Raw genomic sequence first — 16,813 nt, forward strand, 5'->3', positions numbered from 1 at the left:
TTTTTAGAAAAAGGTACTTAAATTTTTATTTAAAATAGAGTTTTAGTCTTTTTTTTTTTGATAAGTTGAAGAGCATCTAGACATCAGGGATAAAGTAGACTTCATCTCCATCAATCCTCCGACGACATCTTGAAAGGACATATTTGGATTAGGCGGTGATCTAAGCAACAGCGGTGGAGGGATAAGACGGTGAGGAAAAGGTGAGAAAATTGAAGAGATGAAGGGGTGTGCGTGTAAATAAGGACACCACAATTTTTAGTGTATAAAAATTCATGTTTATTCAATTTTTTGTTAAAAAATTATAAATTTTTGTGAGAGAGATTTATATAATATTACAATCATAAATACAAGAACTAATTAAAAAAAATGTGAAATAGGACAAATGTCGTGATAAAATAGGACTTAAAAATGTAAATAGGACTTAAAAATAGGACAAATGTCGTGATAAAAATATTCGAAAAGACCAAAACTTGCTAAAATTTTTTAAAGAGATTAAAATTGAAATATAGTACTTATAAGGTCTGAAAACTTATTTAACCCTCAAAAGTATAATAATCATGATAATAACATAACAAATTTTTTTATGAGTAGTTTTTTTGGATATTTGATTTATATTTTCTTCGGATTAAAATTGATTTATATTTTGAGTATACTTTATTTTTACCAACTTACAATTTATCAATTTTTCTTTCAATTTTATTTATTTCATTTTATTTGAAAAGTAAATGAAGTATTAGTTAAAACATTATTTATCTCATTTTCATAATTAGTTTGACCGCCGATCTTACTAAACACTATAAATTTATAAATTATTCATTATAAATCATTCATCTATTAGTACTATAAATTTAGCTTATCAACTACAGTACTAACCACTATTTTTTTTTTTGTCAAATAGGGTCTTAAACTATAAAAAGTAAAAACAAAAAATTTCTTTAAAACCGACATTTAATACGTTGAGTTTTTTATTGAAATATTTATTGGGAGTACTCTTGAAGGAAAAGGTTAGGTAGATGAATTAATTGGACACAAGTTTCCCTCGTCAATGAACCTCATACCTATTTTCGCAGAATGTGGGAATCCAATTTGTTTTTCTTTGATCCAACATTAAATCATCGTGTGAAAGCTTCATTCACGCCATAATTTGTCAACCCCCACAATACGCCACAATCTAACTCTAATAATAGGTTATAAATTTTCCAAACTTTGGGTATGATCTACCAAGAAAAAATCCATTAGGTATATAAGTCAAAAATAAAATTCCTTTAGGTGTGGAATTTTAAACAAAATTATATGTAATGTGATTGTATTTATTTACAAAATTGTAGTAGTACTACTAGTACTCGAAAACTTATTTCTTGTCAAAAGAAGTATTTTAATTTTATATAAAAATTAATTTTGAGTGTTTTACGAATCTAAGATACAATAACGAACTATTTAAGTTGCTTTTGTTAACAACAAAATAGCTAAATAAAAGTATTTTAATTTTCTTTGAAATTTTTTACCTCTATGTCAAAATATAATTTACAACATTTAAGGATAGTTTAGTATTATATACACATCAATCACTACAAGAAAAATCAAAACTAGAGAGGGAATAAATCCGTCACTAAATCAACAAAATCCCTAAAGAAAACGAGCGACGCAAAATATTTGTGAGGGAATTTTACACTCATCACAGTTTGCGACGGTTTTTATCTGTCACAAGCAGCATATCCGTCACTAATGGTAGACCAAAATTTAATTTGAGAGCCAATTTCCGTCACTAACAGTGAGGGATTTTATGACGGATATATTTGCGAGAAAATATTTCCGTCACTAATTTCACATAATCTTTTTTTTTTTAGGAATAATTAAGGTTAAATATGTGTAAAATAAGTTAGTGTTGGATCATGACGAAGCAGATGATAGACTATTTACATTGAGCTCAAAACAACTTTATAAGTGATTTATAGACACCACATTTATACCATAAATTCTAAGCCATTAAGTATATAGATCATCTCACTTATAAAGTACTCAACCTCCACTTTTTCAAGCAATGTGAGACTTAATTCACATCACACTTGTTACAACAATCTTCTTGTGTGAATTATCAATTCATTATGTTCCCCCTCAAGCATAAACTTTTTCATCCATACAATTGCAATGCCATTGCCACTGCTAAACGAGACACGCCACCTGACCACATTTGTCAGGAATACTTTCAATACAATGAGCCGCTCAAATCCTTCATCGAACCATTGAGTCTGAAATCACTAATGGCCATGAGGGGGAAGCCCAGGAAAACATTTTAAAAACTTGACCGACTATTGAACCAATGAGGGTACTGGGTGTCGAACCACTAGATCACAGGTCGAATACATGACTAAACCGGATAACTTAGTTGAATAAACCAAATAAATTTTGAACAAAGTCTAACTCTTATATTCGTTCTTAGTTTCACTATCTCACTTTCTAACTTCAATTTTATTTTATTTTTCTTTCAATTTTTTTAAAAAACAACGCCTTTTTTGTTTTTTTGAAAAAATAAAATTAATAAGCATTGAACTCGCCAGTTTTAAAAAACCGCCGATTTATCGGTCTTTGTTGGTTTTAGCCGATTCGCTCCGATTCAATAACATATATGATCCAACAATCAAACTAGACTGGTGGCACCTCAAGTTCCCAGTTCAAATCGCCCGATCCAGTCAAATTTTTAAAACATTGGCTCGGGGGAACATATCATTGACCTTAAGAGCAATCATACAAGTGAGATGAACATCAATTCTTTTACTAAAAATTTTAAGGCATATCAATTGACTTTAAATTTAAGGGTTTTGTTAACATGTGTCATAAAGACACATGTTAATGAATTTAAAAGTGGAAGTTTTGCATAAAAAAAGTCAGATTTTGATTTTTAAAATGTTGAATGCATGTCTTTTATGGACAATTTTCTATATTAAGTTTTTTAACATGTGTCATTTAACATGTATTCTTAGGGTACATATTAGTTTTCTCCTAAATTTAATGCTACTACTATATATAACTTTAATCAAAATTACAATGATTCAGTGTGATTCCAACGATTTACTATTATTTTAATTAAAAACTTAATTGTTAGGATTTTTTATTTTGACAAGAATTGTTGGGTGTATTTAAAATTTTTAAGATAAAGGTTGCGCCACATATATGCCAAAAGAAAAAGGAACTCCTTAGTCCCCACTCCCCACAGTCTGGTATGAGTGCATGGAAAAGAGAAGAAGAGAGTAACGGTCATATAATGTATGAGTATGCTAAGGCTAATAAAGGAAATGATAATTGATTGGCTCACTATGACGAAAGGCAAAGTTTGACTCCATATTAACTAAATCAAGGCACCATACATACGGCACTCACACTTTCCATCCATTAGTTAATTAATCATCCAAATAATCACCCACTAATAAAATTACAATCAAATAAGAGAGTCAAAGCTTTATAATCCAAATTTTGAAATAGAAGTTCAAATATGGAAAAGAAAAACGGTAATAACTAATAAGACTAGAAAGATTCAACATTCAACTAAAGATTCATTCTATGCCCACAAAACAATATAGTACTTTTTATTCAAAGGCAGAGAGTTTTTTTTTTTGTGTGCTCAAGATAGGGACAATTCATTGGCACAAGAACAAGATGCACTAAATGAGCAACACACAAGTATAGATTAATTTTTATTTTTAGATGTATGTCATATATATATTATTTGTAATATCTATTCTTAATTAATCAAGGATTTCTTGTAGTGTCTGTATAAAACCATTTTAGAAAAACTAGTGGATAAAAGATTTTACTTAAAATAAATAAATGTGTTGTCTATGAGCTTAGCTCAATGGACAATTTAATTTTTTTTTTGACTAGAAGCTCAATGGACAATTTTGATTAAAGAAAATTGAATATAAATTTGTATAAATAAAAACACACAAAGTGCGTGCAAGTCTTTTGACATAATAATTAGTGGAGTTGTATGGATTTCTTATGTTTTCAAATATGATTCCTATCTTTATTTTCCTCGTATCATCTCCAATGATGTAGTACCTATTAGGTACTCATGGTACTTATTAGGTATCACTTCTCACATAAGAATCATCTCTTTCCTCTTGGACCCACCTTACTTTAGATTAATTTTTTTATGGGACCCACACACATTTTCGAATTGATGTGAAATTATTGATGAGACTCATTTAGAACTTTTTAAGAAGTGCTGCTATGTTGGAGGAGTTGAGTACCTATTGGGTACTATTATTAAAAAATAATAAATAAGTGATGTGTCTACGCAAGACCCAGTTAAGTACTCAAAATTAGAGTTTTCCATTGTGAATGCTCTAAGATTTTGTTTCAAAACTAATTCCTAAAAAATCTTTCCTAGTTGCACTTCCTTATTTGAATTTCCTTCTATACACCCCCTTAGACCAATTCACTAAAATACTAAATAGGCTTGCTACTCTTACCCCCTTTTCTGCCCAGTTTCCTAAAGCTCTACTGTTTGCACCCCACTTCCTTATTTTTCACTAAAAACTCTATTTTTTTTTATCACGTTGCCTTTACTAATTAAATTTTAACTTCTAATTTTCGCTTATAGCTATTTCTCTTCTTTCCTTACTCTACTAAGTACTAGAATTCACCACTTAGAAGATCATATTCTAGTTAATGAAATAATTTAGATATTAGTAATATAATATTGGCTTAAATACACTTTTGGTCCTCTTATTTTCAAAAAAATGAAGTTTTGGTCCCCCTATTTTAAAAATCAGTTTTTTAGTCCCCCTATTTTCATTGTTTTTGAGTTTTGATCCCCATCCCATTTTGGGGTTAATTTTGTTGATGTGGCCTTGTAACTAATGATGTGGCAACATTCATGTAGACAAATTTAATATCCATGTCATTATTATATATTTTTAAATTCAATAAAACTTTATTTATAAAATATTTTAATTATTAGAATTATATATTCAACTGAAATAATAATTGTTAAATCTTATAAAATATGAAACCCTAATTATCAAACCTTCAACTGGTAGAATTTTATTCACCATCAGAGAGAATGCTTCCTTATGGATTTCACCAATCCTATGGAATTTCCGTTCAAACTCAATAATTTCTGGATTTTTAAAAATGAAAAGAAATTAGAGATGATTTTGTGATTCAATAGAAATTACTCATACTATTTAAACTATCTATGACTTTGGATGAGTTTGAATGAAAACCCAGAAATTGTTTTAAGTTTGAAGTTGAATTCTAGATTGGTTTTATATAAAGTTGGATGATGATGAAAGTTGGAGGTTCTTGAAACACAAAACTTGCTTTCAATACGCAATAGTTTGATTTGAATCAGAGAGAACCATGTCCATATTGTGATTGTTTGTTTTTTCTTAGGTTTAATAAATTAGAGGTTGTGGATTTTGGGATTTTTTATTGTGATGAGTTTACGATGATGATGGTGATGATGAAACGTGATTATTTTGTTTTCTGGGTTGGTTAGAAGAGCAGTATAACTGGATAAGTGGATGATGATAATGGGGACTATGGATTATTTGGTGTGATTTTTGATGTTTTTAAATTATTTTTTGATTGATTTCTTTTTAAAAAATACTATAATTTTAATAATTAAAATATTTTATAAAATAAATTTTATTGAATTAAAAATAAATAATGACATGGATATTAAATTTGTCCACGTGGACGATATGCATTAATGGCAATGCCACATCAACAAAATTAGTCTTAAAATGGGATGGGGGATCAAAACTCAAAAAAAGTTAAAATTGGGGGACTAAAAAGTTGGTTTTTAAAATAGGGGGACCAAAACTTCATTTTTTTGAAAATAGGGAAATCAAAAGTGCATTTAAGCCTATAATATTTATATTATTAGTGATCTTTTATTTGGGTTGTTAAATGGGCTTTGTCTCTAGGTCCATAATGATTATTATATATGTGTAATGTTCTCACACACTTGAGATCAAAGAATAAAATAAATAAATTCATTCATTTAATTAAAACTCATAAACCGTTAGTTTTGATGAGTATGATACAACATAAACTTTTAATTCAACGATTAATTTTATAAAATTTGTATTTATTATAAGGGTCATGCTAACCAGTACCCCCGGTACACTAGTTAAGGATACAAAAAGAAGTAATTTTTGTATTGAAAAGAACATTTTTTATACTTATAAAAAGTAAATTACACAATTTCCAATACATTCATACCTTATTTAACTCCTTAACCAATGTCCCAGGAGCACTAGTTAGCATTTTCCTTATTATAATACTATTGATAACTTGTTCACTCAAGTCTTTCACAATAGAGCTAGCTTATAATGTCTTTCCTTAATTCATAATCAGATCTGATAGTTGTAATTCTTACTACAACTCAGTTAAATCTAATTTCTATTCCGTACATCCTTAACTCTTAAGATGTGTTTTGTTGTGGTCAATATTTTTTACCTAATCCGTAGCTTTCTTTGGACCAACGTCTCTATTATCCTTAGAGTAAAAAATGGATAAATAGTATTAGTACTATCTCCATAGCCTAATGCTGACGGAACTCAATTACTACTGTTCTGGGCCGAGCTTAGAGCTCGAGCATCAGAGGGTGTCGAACACACATACCATCCGAGCACGTCCTAACGGTCAGATACCCTTGCGTATTGTAACGGCCGTAAACCGGAATGATGAGCATTTACTGCACATCAAGGCCTCCAAGCCGTTTTCCGGCAGCCACTTGATGGCCATTAATGCCATCAAGGGCCTTAGCCCAGCGCTGGGGGCTATATATATGCATCTCCACTTCATTTGCAAGGTACGCATTTTGATAGCTAAGAAAACCTTACACACATACTGACTTGAGCGTCGGAGTGCCTGCAGGTACACAACCCCCCTCCGCTCCAACAGGGGTCTCAAACGCTCGCAACCACCGTCAAACGCCGGCGAGGTCGCATCTTTCTGGTCTACACGATCAACTACCTAAGCATATGATCATGTACTGTATGATTCATTGTGTTCCAAATTCCAAATCTTATGTAATCCAATCCAGCACGTACCTTTTCCCCATCTGTCCTCTCTCTAAACCTCTCTCTCTCTCTCTCTCTCTCTCTCTCTCTCTCTCTCTCTCTCTCCAAATTTATTATAGATTCTTCCATTCCATTACTATTAGTACCAACCAACACTCATCACTCCCAACAAACCCTTTCTCTTTCTCTTAATTTTTTTTTTTAGTAACAAACAAGACAAAGCAACCTTTTATTTCTTCATCAGATCTCTTTTCTCATGCTGTTAGTTATTCAACAAACACGCGAAACGGCGTCGTATGTAACATGAGGTGCAAGAAACATATAACTGATTTCAGCAGCACCGTCGGTGTTTGTTCGACTTGTTTAAGAGAACGCCTCATACTCTTAATTGCAGCCCAGGCTCAAGCCCAAGCCCAATTAACGAGAATCACCTCACACGACGATTCTGATGAATGTTCTAGAAGCTCTGAAACCAATCTTCCGCCTCCGTTAATATTTCCACGCTCTGTTTCTCCTTACGTATCTCGCCGGAAATCTGATTACGCCACCGCGTGTAACGGCCATGGTGACCGTCGTGAAAGGCTTTTTAATAGTACTCCGCAGCTCGGTCCCAATTTCTACGGCGGCGATTGTGCTTTGAATTCTAATCCTAGGTCGTTGAAGAAGCGATTGAGCAAGTTTTGGAAATTTTCGAATCTATTTAGGACCAGATCGGAGAAAATTCAATCTGATCCGTCTTGTGAACCTTCTTCATCAGTGTCTCCTTCGTGGTTGTCTTCAATTTTTCCTGCTCGTCGGAAGAATCAGGAACGGACCGGGATGACGGAGGATTTTTCTGTTCGACCACGGCGGAGATACCGTCAATCGGATCGTGGAATGTCGCCGGTGAGAACAGAGGAATATGTTGATGATTGCGATCAGTGTCCGTCTGGTAGTGGTTACTCGTCGGAGTCTTCTCCTTGGTGGCGGAGAACGCCGTCGCTAAATGCTCCTTCGGCAGCACGGCGTTCAAGGTTCGGCCACGGGAAAACCGCGTCAAGTTCGGGTATTTTTTGCATGAGTCCTTTGGTTCGGGCAAGTCCAAACCGGAGATGGAACAATAAAGGATTACCTCCGGAGATGTCTGCGGCGGCGGACGTTAGGACTGCGGCGGTGAAGCCAAACCTCTCCGCAGCGGCGTCGTTTTGTGCGAACCGTTCCAGGAAGCTTGCAGATTTTGGAAGAGTCAACCATAACCGTTGATTTCGTTGACAATTCCATGTGACACGGTGATTTGATTTTTAATTTTTTTTTCTTTTCATTTTCGTGTTGCGGCGTTGTGGACATTTTTTTCTCAGTACAAAATGGAGAATTTTAATTATTTTTTTAATTTTGTGTTTGTGAATTCTATTATTTGTATACAGTGTTTAATCACATGAAAAACAAATTAAAGTGTACGTTTCCTTTTGTATTTTTCTATTTACACTATAGTTAACATTCAATGAAGTCATTTTGCAATTGCATGTTTGATCTGGATTAATTAAGACTCTCTACATTTATTTATTTTTGACTATGACTCTTTCTACATTTCATACTATTTTTCTTTGTAATAATAATAAGCTACATTTCTTCTGGATTATGACTATTTAGATTTTAATTATTTATTCACCTTCTCAGTTGAATGCCTTTTAAATTTAATTAATTACTATGCATCGTTTACCTTTTTTTGTTTGTTTCATTAATTATGTAACGTTTACTTGCTTTAAAGTAATTTTATACAAATAACTGAATAAGTACGGATGTATTTTTTGCTCAAAAAAAGAAGTACGAATGTATTTAATTTGAGCTGGAGTTGAAGTTGAAATAAAAATACTCAACTAAAAGTAATTTATTTTTTTTTGAACTAAAAGTATAGTTTATGAAATTAAATTGTATAAAGTATTGATGATTATTTGATAGATGTATTCAATTAAATGTAATTTATGATTTTTTTATGGCAATATTTTTTTTTATCGAGAGTAATTTATGATATTGTATAAACTGGTTAATTAATTTACCAATCATTAGTTGGTCCATTGATGATTGTTATTATTGGACTTGGTAAGGAGAAATATAGTTCAATCATCCCACAATTGCGATCGGAAGGGGATTGCAATCGATGAAAGAATTGAGTCCCGAACTAGACTAGGTGATCTAGTGGACCGGATATTGATGGTGAAAACCAAAAATTGAAAAGAATTTAAATAATTAATTTAAACATCTATAACTATGTGTTCTTTATACTACTTTTTTCCCGAATATTCACTTCGGTCTCACATCAGGGCTGGCCCCTGTGGGTGTGCAAAGTGTGCCACCGCGCAGGGCTTCAAACATTTAGGGGCCTCCGATTGTTTATATCGGTTTATTAAAAAATTTATATATGTAAAAAAAATTAATGACTTGTTATTACAAAAAATATTTTATTACTCAAGAAAAAGAAAATTTAATAGACACATTTTTAATTTTATAAGTAACTTGCGGTTTATTGTAAAAAACGAAGCAACATTACAAGAAAGTTTTTTTTTTCGAAGGAAATGTAAAGTTGATAATGATATTAGATTGAAAATGTATTTTAATGTTATTGATTAAAATATGTTGGTTTTACATGTTATTTACTATGATGACTATTTTTTATGTTATTTACAATTTAAATAGAGAATGACTTTTTAAAAAAAATTATATTTTTATTAAAGATTCATTTTTAATTTTCAAACAGGGCCTCCAAATACTCGGGACCGGCCCTGTCTCACATATAAGTAATAGAATTTAATTTGTATGCACTATCAGTGTAAAATTATTTTACACATGCGTCCAGTAATATATCAAACACATCATACATGGTATTTAAAAACATATGATGTGTCATATTCAATAAATGATGTGGCAACGATCATTTAATGCGTGTGTAAAAAATCTTTACACCGAAAGTGTAAAACAATTAAACTCATAAATAATAATCACACTCATGACAAATTATTTCTAATACAATTAAAATGTCACTAGAAATTATAATCTATAATTTTTTTTAACAAGAAATTATAATCTATATTAATTGTTGAATACCGGAACTCTCTAAATAAAATCTATTTAAAATATGAATTTTTTAAATATAAAATAATATAAAATTAAGACATTCTCAAACTAGTCTCTAACTCTATAAGACATTCTCAAAAGTCATTAAATTTTACTCATATTAATCCTTTAAAAAATATTTTAGGGACTAAATTAAGAATAAATGGATAAAGTTAAAGATCAAATTGATAGTAAGTATGTTGTAAAATATAAAGACTTAATTGACGGTAATTGGTTAAACATAAGCATCACTTTGACATTTTGATAAAGTAAGAGACCTTTTAAAATATTTGTAAAGTTAGAAATTTATTTAAAATATTTTACAAAATCATGAATTAATTTGATGGTTTACTCGAATTTTTACTCACAATTCAAGTTGAGTACAGAAATATCCATCAATTTAAAAATATTTGTAATAATACGTATGCTATAAAATAGTCAATATTTCTTTATATTTTAGAGTAATAAAAGTGTTTTTTGTTTGTTTGTTTGAATAAATATGTGTCGAAAAGTTTTTTTTTTTTTTGGTAATGAAAAGTTATTTTCAATTAATAAGTAAAAATGTAAAAATTTAACTCATGGCAAGCTCTATTATGATGAGATTCTACTATGGATGCAAAACATCGAAAGTGAGAATGGATCCTCTCAATTTTGTTTTCCTCAATTTTTCTCAATTTTCACATCTCAACTATTAATCACCTTTTCTCCATTTCTTTTCAATTAAAATATTGCTTTACATTTATCATCCAATGGTCTATTGTTCCACATTATTTCCTCAATTTGTTTTTGAACTTGAGAGAATCATTTCTTATCGGAAGTTACTACAAGTGGAATATGTTGTAAACAAGATTAAATTTTAACGCTTCTCAAAGGTTGCCACATAAGAAAAGATGTTCTCACAAGTTGCCACATGGATTATGATAAATGAGAGGATGCCACATGTGAAAAGTGATCAAAAGAGAGAAACTCCTAAATATATAAATAATAGATATGACACATGTTAAGGTAGTAAAAATAGAAATTATGTTTTAGAATTTGTGCATTTTAACTTTTCAAGCATTAAATGTCTTGTATCATTAAATGTTAAATTTCTATATTAAGATATCTTATCATGTGTCTTATATGCACATGTTAACAAGGACTTCGTGCATTTTAACTTTGCTAACATGTGCCTTATATGCACATGTTAACAATGTTAGCAATTGCCTTATATGCCTTATATGCACATATGCCTTAACATATTTAAATTGTATCATTAAATATTAAATTTCTATATTAAGATATCTTATCATGTACCTTATATGAACATGTTAACAAGACCCTTAAAAAAATAAAATAGGTTATCAATTTATTGAAACAGTGAAATACTGTGTGCAACGAGCCTTTATAAGGGTAGCAAAAGAATTAAACGCGGCGCAGGAAGTGCTTAAATAGTGCGGACCCACACACATGAGCAATACCAACACTTTGAGAGGTAGGAGTAGTAGTGACATATTGTGTGTTCCAATTCACCACACACACAAAACTTAACATTCATTTCAAATTCAATGGCCCACCATTATAGCTATTGACTTCCATTTCTAGTGGGGAGCAACATCCATTCACTATATTCCTTACCACTATCTTACTTTTGTTCAAACTTAATCCAATTTGCACACTTTTTTATCCATTAATTAACAATGCCAATTTTACCAAGTACTCCGTCCATCCTAAAATATAAGAATTAATTGACCACTACACGTATGTTAATAAACAATTTTGATCACTAATATTTTTAATTGTCTATTTGTAAAAATTATAAAAACTTGATATTTTGAAAATACTCAACAAGACAAATCAAACAATATCTCGTATACTAATATTTACATCTATATGTTATTAAAAAACTATGGTCAAAACAAGATAAATGTATAGTATATTTGGTCAAAGTGGATCTTATATATTGAGACAGACGGAGCAGTTGATTAAATTAGCACTTGAACACTCTAATAGTTTGTCAAATGTCTTAAGAGTAATTGATTATTAATTATCAACCATCATTCTTCATTTTCAATTTGTACTCCCTTCATTGGTTGAGCTCATAAGCATACTCTTACTTGTTTAATAAGGATCCGGATTAAATGCATTTGGCACCATAATTATATGCCCTTGGTGCAATTAGAGTTGTCTTATCATATGATCTAATAGACACCATTTTATCAAGCTCTTGCTAACTAATGTTTTCAAAACACTAGTTAAGAAATTAATAAATAATAATGATAAACGTTTTGCAGTAAAACTAATAAAATTTAAATTTTTATTGTGTTGACTATACTATTTCTAAAAAAAAACTTTTTAAATGTAACTTCTTACCAAGTGCTAATGTGACACTATTTAGTATTTAGCTTGTATTAAAGCTATTGAGCCGTATAATTTTAATCACACAACCTTAATCTACTAACTACAATTTAACTGCACAATGGACGACTCTCCAACAAACAAAGAAGGTAGAATCATTATCATTCTTTGTTTGCATATTTACCTATCTCACCAACAAAGGTAGGATCATTATCATTCTTTGTTTGCATATTTACTTATCTCACCAAATATTTTTACATTGATTTAATTATTAAATGTCACCATTCAAGCTCTCATAGAAGGAAAAAGAAACCCACTCAGCAACATTAATTTGATGTTTTCTTAATCTATTTGGTGTCTTTAGAATCTTAAAATAGGTGTCTTTAAAAACTTTGAAGCGTTAAAATTTAATCTTCTTTACAACATATTCCACTTGTAGTAACTTCCGATAAGAAATGATTCTCTCAAGTTCAAAAACAAATTGAGGAAATAATATGGAACAATAGACCATTGGATGATAAATGTAAAGCAATATTTTAATTGAAAAGAAATGGAGAAAAAGTGATTAATAGTTGAGATGTGAAAATTGAGAAAAATTGAGAAAAACAAAATTGAGAGGATCCATTCTCACTTTCGATGTTTTGCATCCATAGTAGAATCTCATCATAATAGAGCTTGCCATGAGTTAAATTTTTACATTTTTACTTATTAATTGAAAATAACTTTTCATTACCAAAAAAAAAAAAACTTTTCGACACATATTTATTCAAACAAACAAACAAAAAACACTTTTATTACTCTAAAATATAAAGAAATATTGACTATTTTATAGCATACGTATTATTACAAATATTTTTAAATTGATGGATATTTCTGTACTCAACTTGAATTATGAGTAAAAATTCGAGTAAACCATCAAATTAATTCATGATTTTGTAAAATATTTTAAATAAATTTCTAACTTTACAAATATTTTAAAAGGTCTCTTACTTTATCAAAATGTCAAAGTGATGCTTATGTTTAACCAATTACTGTCAATTAAGTCTTTATATTTTACAACATACTTACTATCAATTTGATCTTTAAGTTTATCCATTTATTCTTAATTTAGTCCCTAAAATATTTTTTAAAGGATTAATATGAGTAAAATTTAATGACCTTTTCGAGATATTCATAAAGTCATCACTAGTACAGAAAACACTTTTTACATCTGGCCAAAACCCCATTTTACATCTGAACCCGGTCAGATGTAGATGTACAAGATGTAGTAAGTTTATGCTTTTTACATCTGACTTACGCCAGATGTAAAATGTACATCTTTTCACATCTTCCTAAACTTTCCACAGATGTGAAATCTTCACTTTTTTTAAAAAAAAAAAAAATCCTTTTTTTTTTTTTTGAAATCTTCATTTTTTTTTTAAATCCTGCGTTTTTTTTTTGGAAGCTGAACCCATTATACGAGGCATCCTTGTATAACATTAGTCATTTAAAACATATGTGTTCATTAATTAAGTTTTCCTTCTATAACCAAGCTTAAAGTTCACCAACAATTAAGACCAAATAAATCCATCAACACATTAATAAAAGAATTTCAAGGGAATAATCTAAAAAAATAAAATCTTGTATAAATCTTACTCACTTAGAAACAATTATTCCTTCTACAAACCTTAGACATATACTACAAGCATACAAAATTAGAAACAAACCCACTAGAAGCCAATTCGACTGCAACATACAAATTCCAAATGAAAATTCATTTAAAACTATTTAGAGTCGACTAAGGAACATATACAAAGAGGAACAATGTCATGGTAACTGGAAGTATAAACAATCACTCTTGCAATAAGTTACCTATTACTTTTAGTTAAGCAAGGGATATGTGAACTCTTCTATTATTTCTTCTTCTGTTGGTAGCTTTTGAGCCTCAAACATTAACTCAACCTTAGGTCTTCCGATAACCTGCTCAAAAATAGAAGAGAACATACAAAAAGTTGTTCAAACACACACACACATATGCATTACATAAAACACAAACACAAGCATTGCAATACCACAAATTTCAACACATGCTCTTGATCATATATGATGACATTAGTCATTACATGGAAATAAAGACCATTTTCAAGTATTTTTAGAGGTTTTTGACCTAAATCATGAAGAATGAAACATTGATTTGAAGCTACATGCGAAGAAAGATAGCAAATGAAAATTGGTGGATTGTATAGTATTTTTACGCCTAAAACGGAAGTTTTTCCGCCTGGGGCGGAAATTTCACTGAAGAACCAAGATTGCTCTCTGTTTTGCCGTTTCAGGCGGAAAAAGCTGTGCCTGAAACGTAATTCTTTACGCCTGAGGCGGAAATTCTGTGCCTCAGGCGGAAAACGTTACTTTTGATCATTTTTATAAAAAGGAAACATCAGATCTGGATCAGTATCGAATTTTTACGCAAAAAGAACAGCTATTGGAGCGATTTTGGAGGATCAAGAGCGACCAAGCAAGGATTCAAGTGTGGAAACACATCAAGATTCTTCTTGTAATCATGCTTTCTTTCATTTTATTTAATGTAATTTCTTATTTGAACATGTTTGGCTAAATCTTTATGATTGATCTTTAGGGGATTCTAATTACTTTTGATCTTGAACAATGTGATTGTCATTTGATATGATGAATGAATTACGAAGTTAGTTTCTATTGATTATTCCTTATGCTTAATGCTTTATATGATTTGGCCAATTATATGATGATTTCAATTATTTGTTTTACTATGAAAATAGGAATGAATCATCGATCTAGGAATAATTGATCAATTGACTTTCACTTAAGATATTTTGGATTGTTAATTGAGATTATAAGGATTAAAGTTTTTATTCCTCAATTGATCATAGATTACCTAAGACATTAGGAATCGATGATCAAGGGAGAGGATTGTGTTACCAAGACATTGGGCATAATCAATTATGTTTAATCTAATCATGAAACTAAATTGAGTAATTTGTTCTCATACATGAAATTACCAAGAGAAATAGTAATTAGATGAACCATAAGGATCAATCGCTTTTCTTACATCAATCTAAACACCAAAGCAATTCCAAAGTTTAAAAGTTTGAACTTGAAACCAAACAAGAACCCCCTTTTTACAATTTATGTCAATTTACATGAGTATGTCTTCAAATTACAATTGATTTACAACAATCCCTGCGGAAAGAACGATTTTATTATACTACTTGACGGCTATTTAGTACACTTGCTAAATTTTCATCAAGTTTTTGGCGCCGTTGCCGGGGATTGTTGATTAAATCAACAAGGCAATTGAGTCATACTTTTAAATTTTATTGTTTTATTGATTAAGTTTTTGTTTATTTTAATTATAAATATATATAAAAAAAAAAAATATATAATTTCTGAATTTTATTTTCATTTTCATTCTTGTGTAGTGCAGTTGCTTCTTAAGGTATTTTCTGATTGTTTATGCAAGGTAGGAGAGTAGCAAGAGAACTAATCTTTGATCCTGAAATAGAGAAAACAGCTAAAGCAAACAGGAAAGCAGTTCGGTTAGCCCGAGAGGCTGCCCGGTTAGCAGGTGTTGCACAAGAAAGTAGTGAAGAAGCGGTTTCTAGTCCAAACACATCGGACAACGAAGCCAACATCATGGCTGAAAATCCACCACCACCTCCACCAGTTGTGCCTGAGAGGATGTTAGGTGACTATGGGCAAAGAAACAATGGAGAGCTTGCCAATCTGGGTTTCCAACCGAGAAATCATGTGTCATTTGATATCAAGAATTCAGTGCTCAGCGCCCTCAAAGAGAATCAATACTCAGGGGCAGAAACACAATGTCCAAATCTGCACCTGGAGCATTTCTATGAAGCTTGTGACTATACAGACCCACCAGGAGTATCTGAATCAGATAAAAGATTAAGGCTTTTCAAGTACTCGTTAACTGGAAGAGCTAAAGACTGGCTGGACACAATACCACCTAACACCATCAATACTTGGCAAGAGCTAGAGATGAAGTTCATGGATAGGTACTTTCCAATTCACAAGTATTTGGAAAGAAGAGCTGACATTACAAGTTTTGAGCAAGGAGACTCCGAAACATTGTATGATGCCTGGGAAAGATTCAAACTGAGCCTGAAGAAGTGTCCTAAGCATGGGCTCGATAGTCATACTCAAATGCAGCATTTCACACAAGGATTGAGAGCTCAAACTAGAATGTTTCTAGATGCATCGGCAGGTGGATCTTTGAAAAATAAAAATCAAACTCAAGCTAGAGAGTTGGTGGAGTCCATGGCTCAAAATGAGTACAGAGTTGAAAATGATCGTGGTGCAAAGAAGAAGGCAGGCATGATAGAGCT

The 16,813-nt window shown here is 30.9% G+C and overlaps 1 protein-coding gene across 1 annotated transcript; it reads left to right on the plus strand.

The window, feature by feature from the left end:
• The first annotated feature begins 7,334 nt into the window (after window positions 1-7,334).
• Window positions 7,335-8,273, plus strand: LOC123892301. The gene has a single exon (XM_045942097.1). It carries the CDS (start codon window positions 7,335-7,337, stop codon window positions 8,271-8,273), a length of 939 nt encoding a protein of 312 aa, XP_045798053.1.
• Window positions 8,274-16,813: the final 8,540 nt, after the last annotated feature.

The sequence above is a fragment of the Trifolium pratense genome, linkage group LG6, assembly GCF_020283565.1.
Source record: "Trifolium pratense cultivar HEN17-A07 linkage group LG6, ARS_RC_1.1, whole genome shotgun sequence".
Taxonomy (NCBI): domain Eukaryota; kingdom Viridiplantae; phylum Streptophyta; class Magnoliopsida; order Fabales; family Fabaceae; genus Trifolium; species Trifolium pratense.

What these genes read in the sequence shown, in the direction of transcription:
- LOC123892301 (XM_045942097.1), top strand. Translation starts at nt 7,335, where the DNA reads ATGAGGTGCAAGAAACATATAACTGATTTCAGCAGCACCGTCGGTGTT.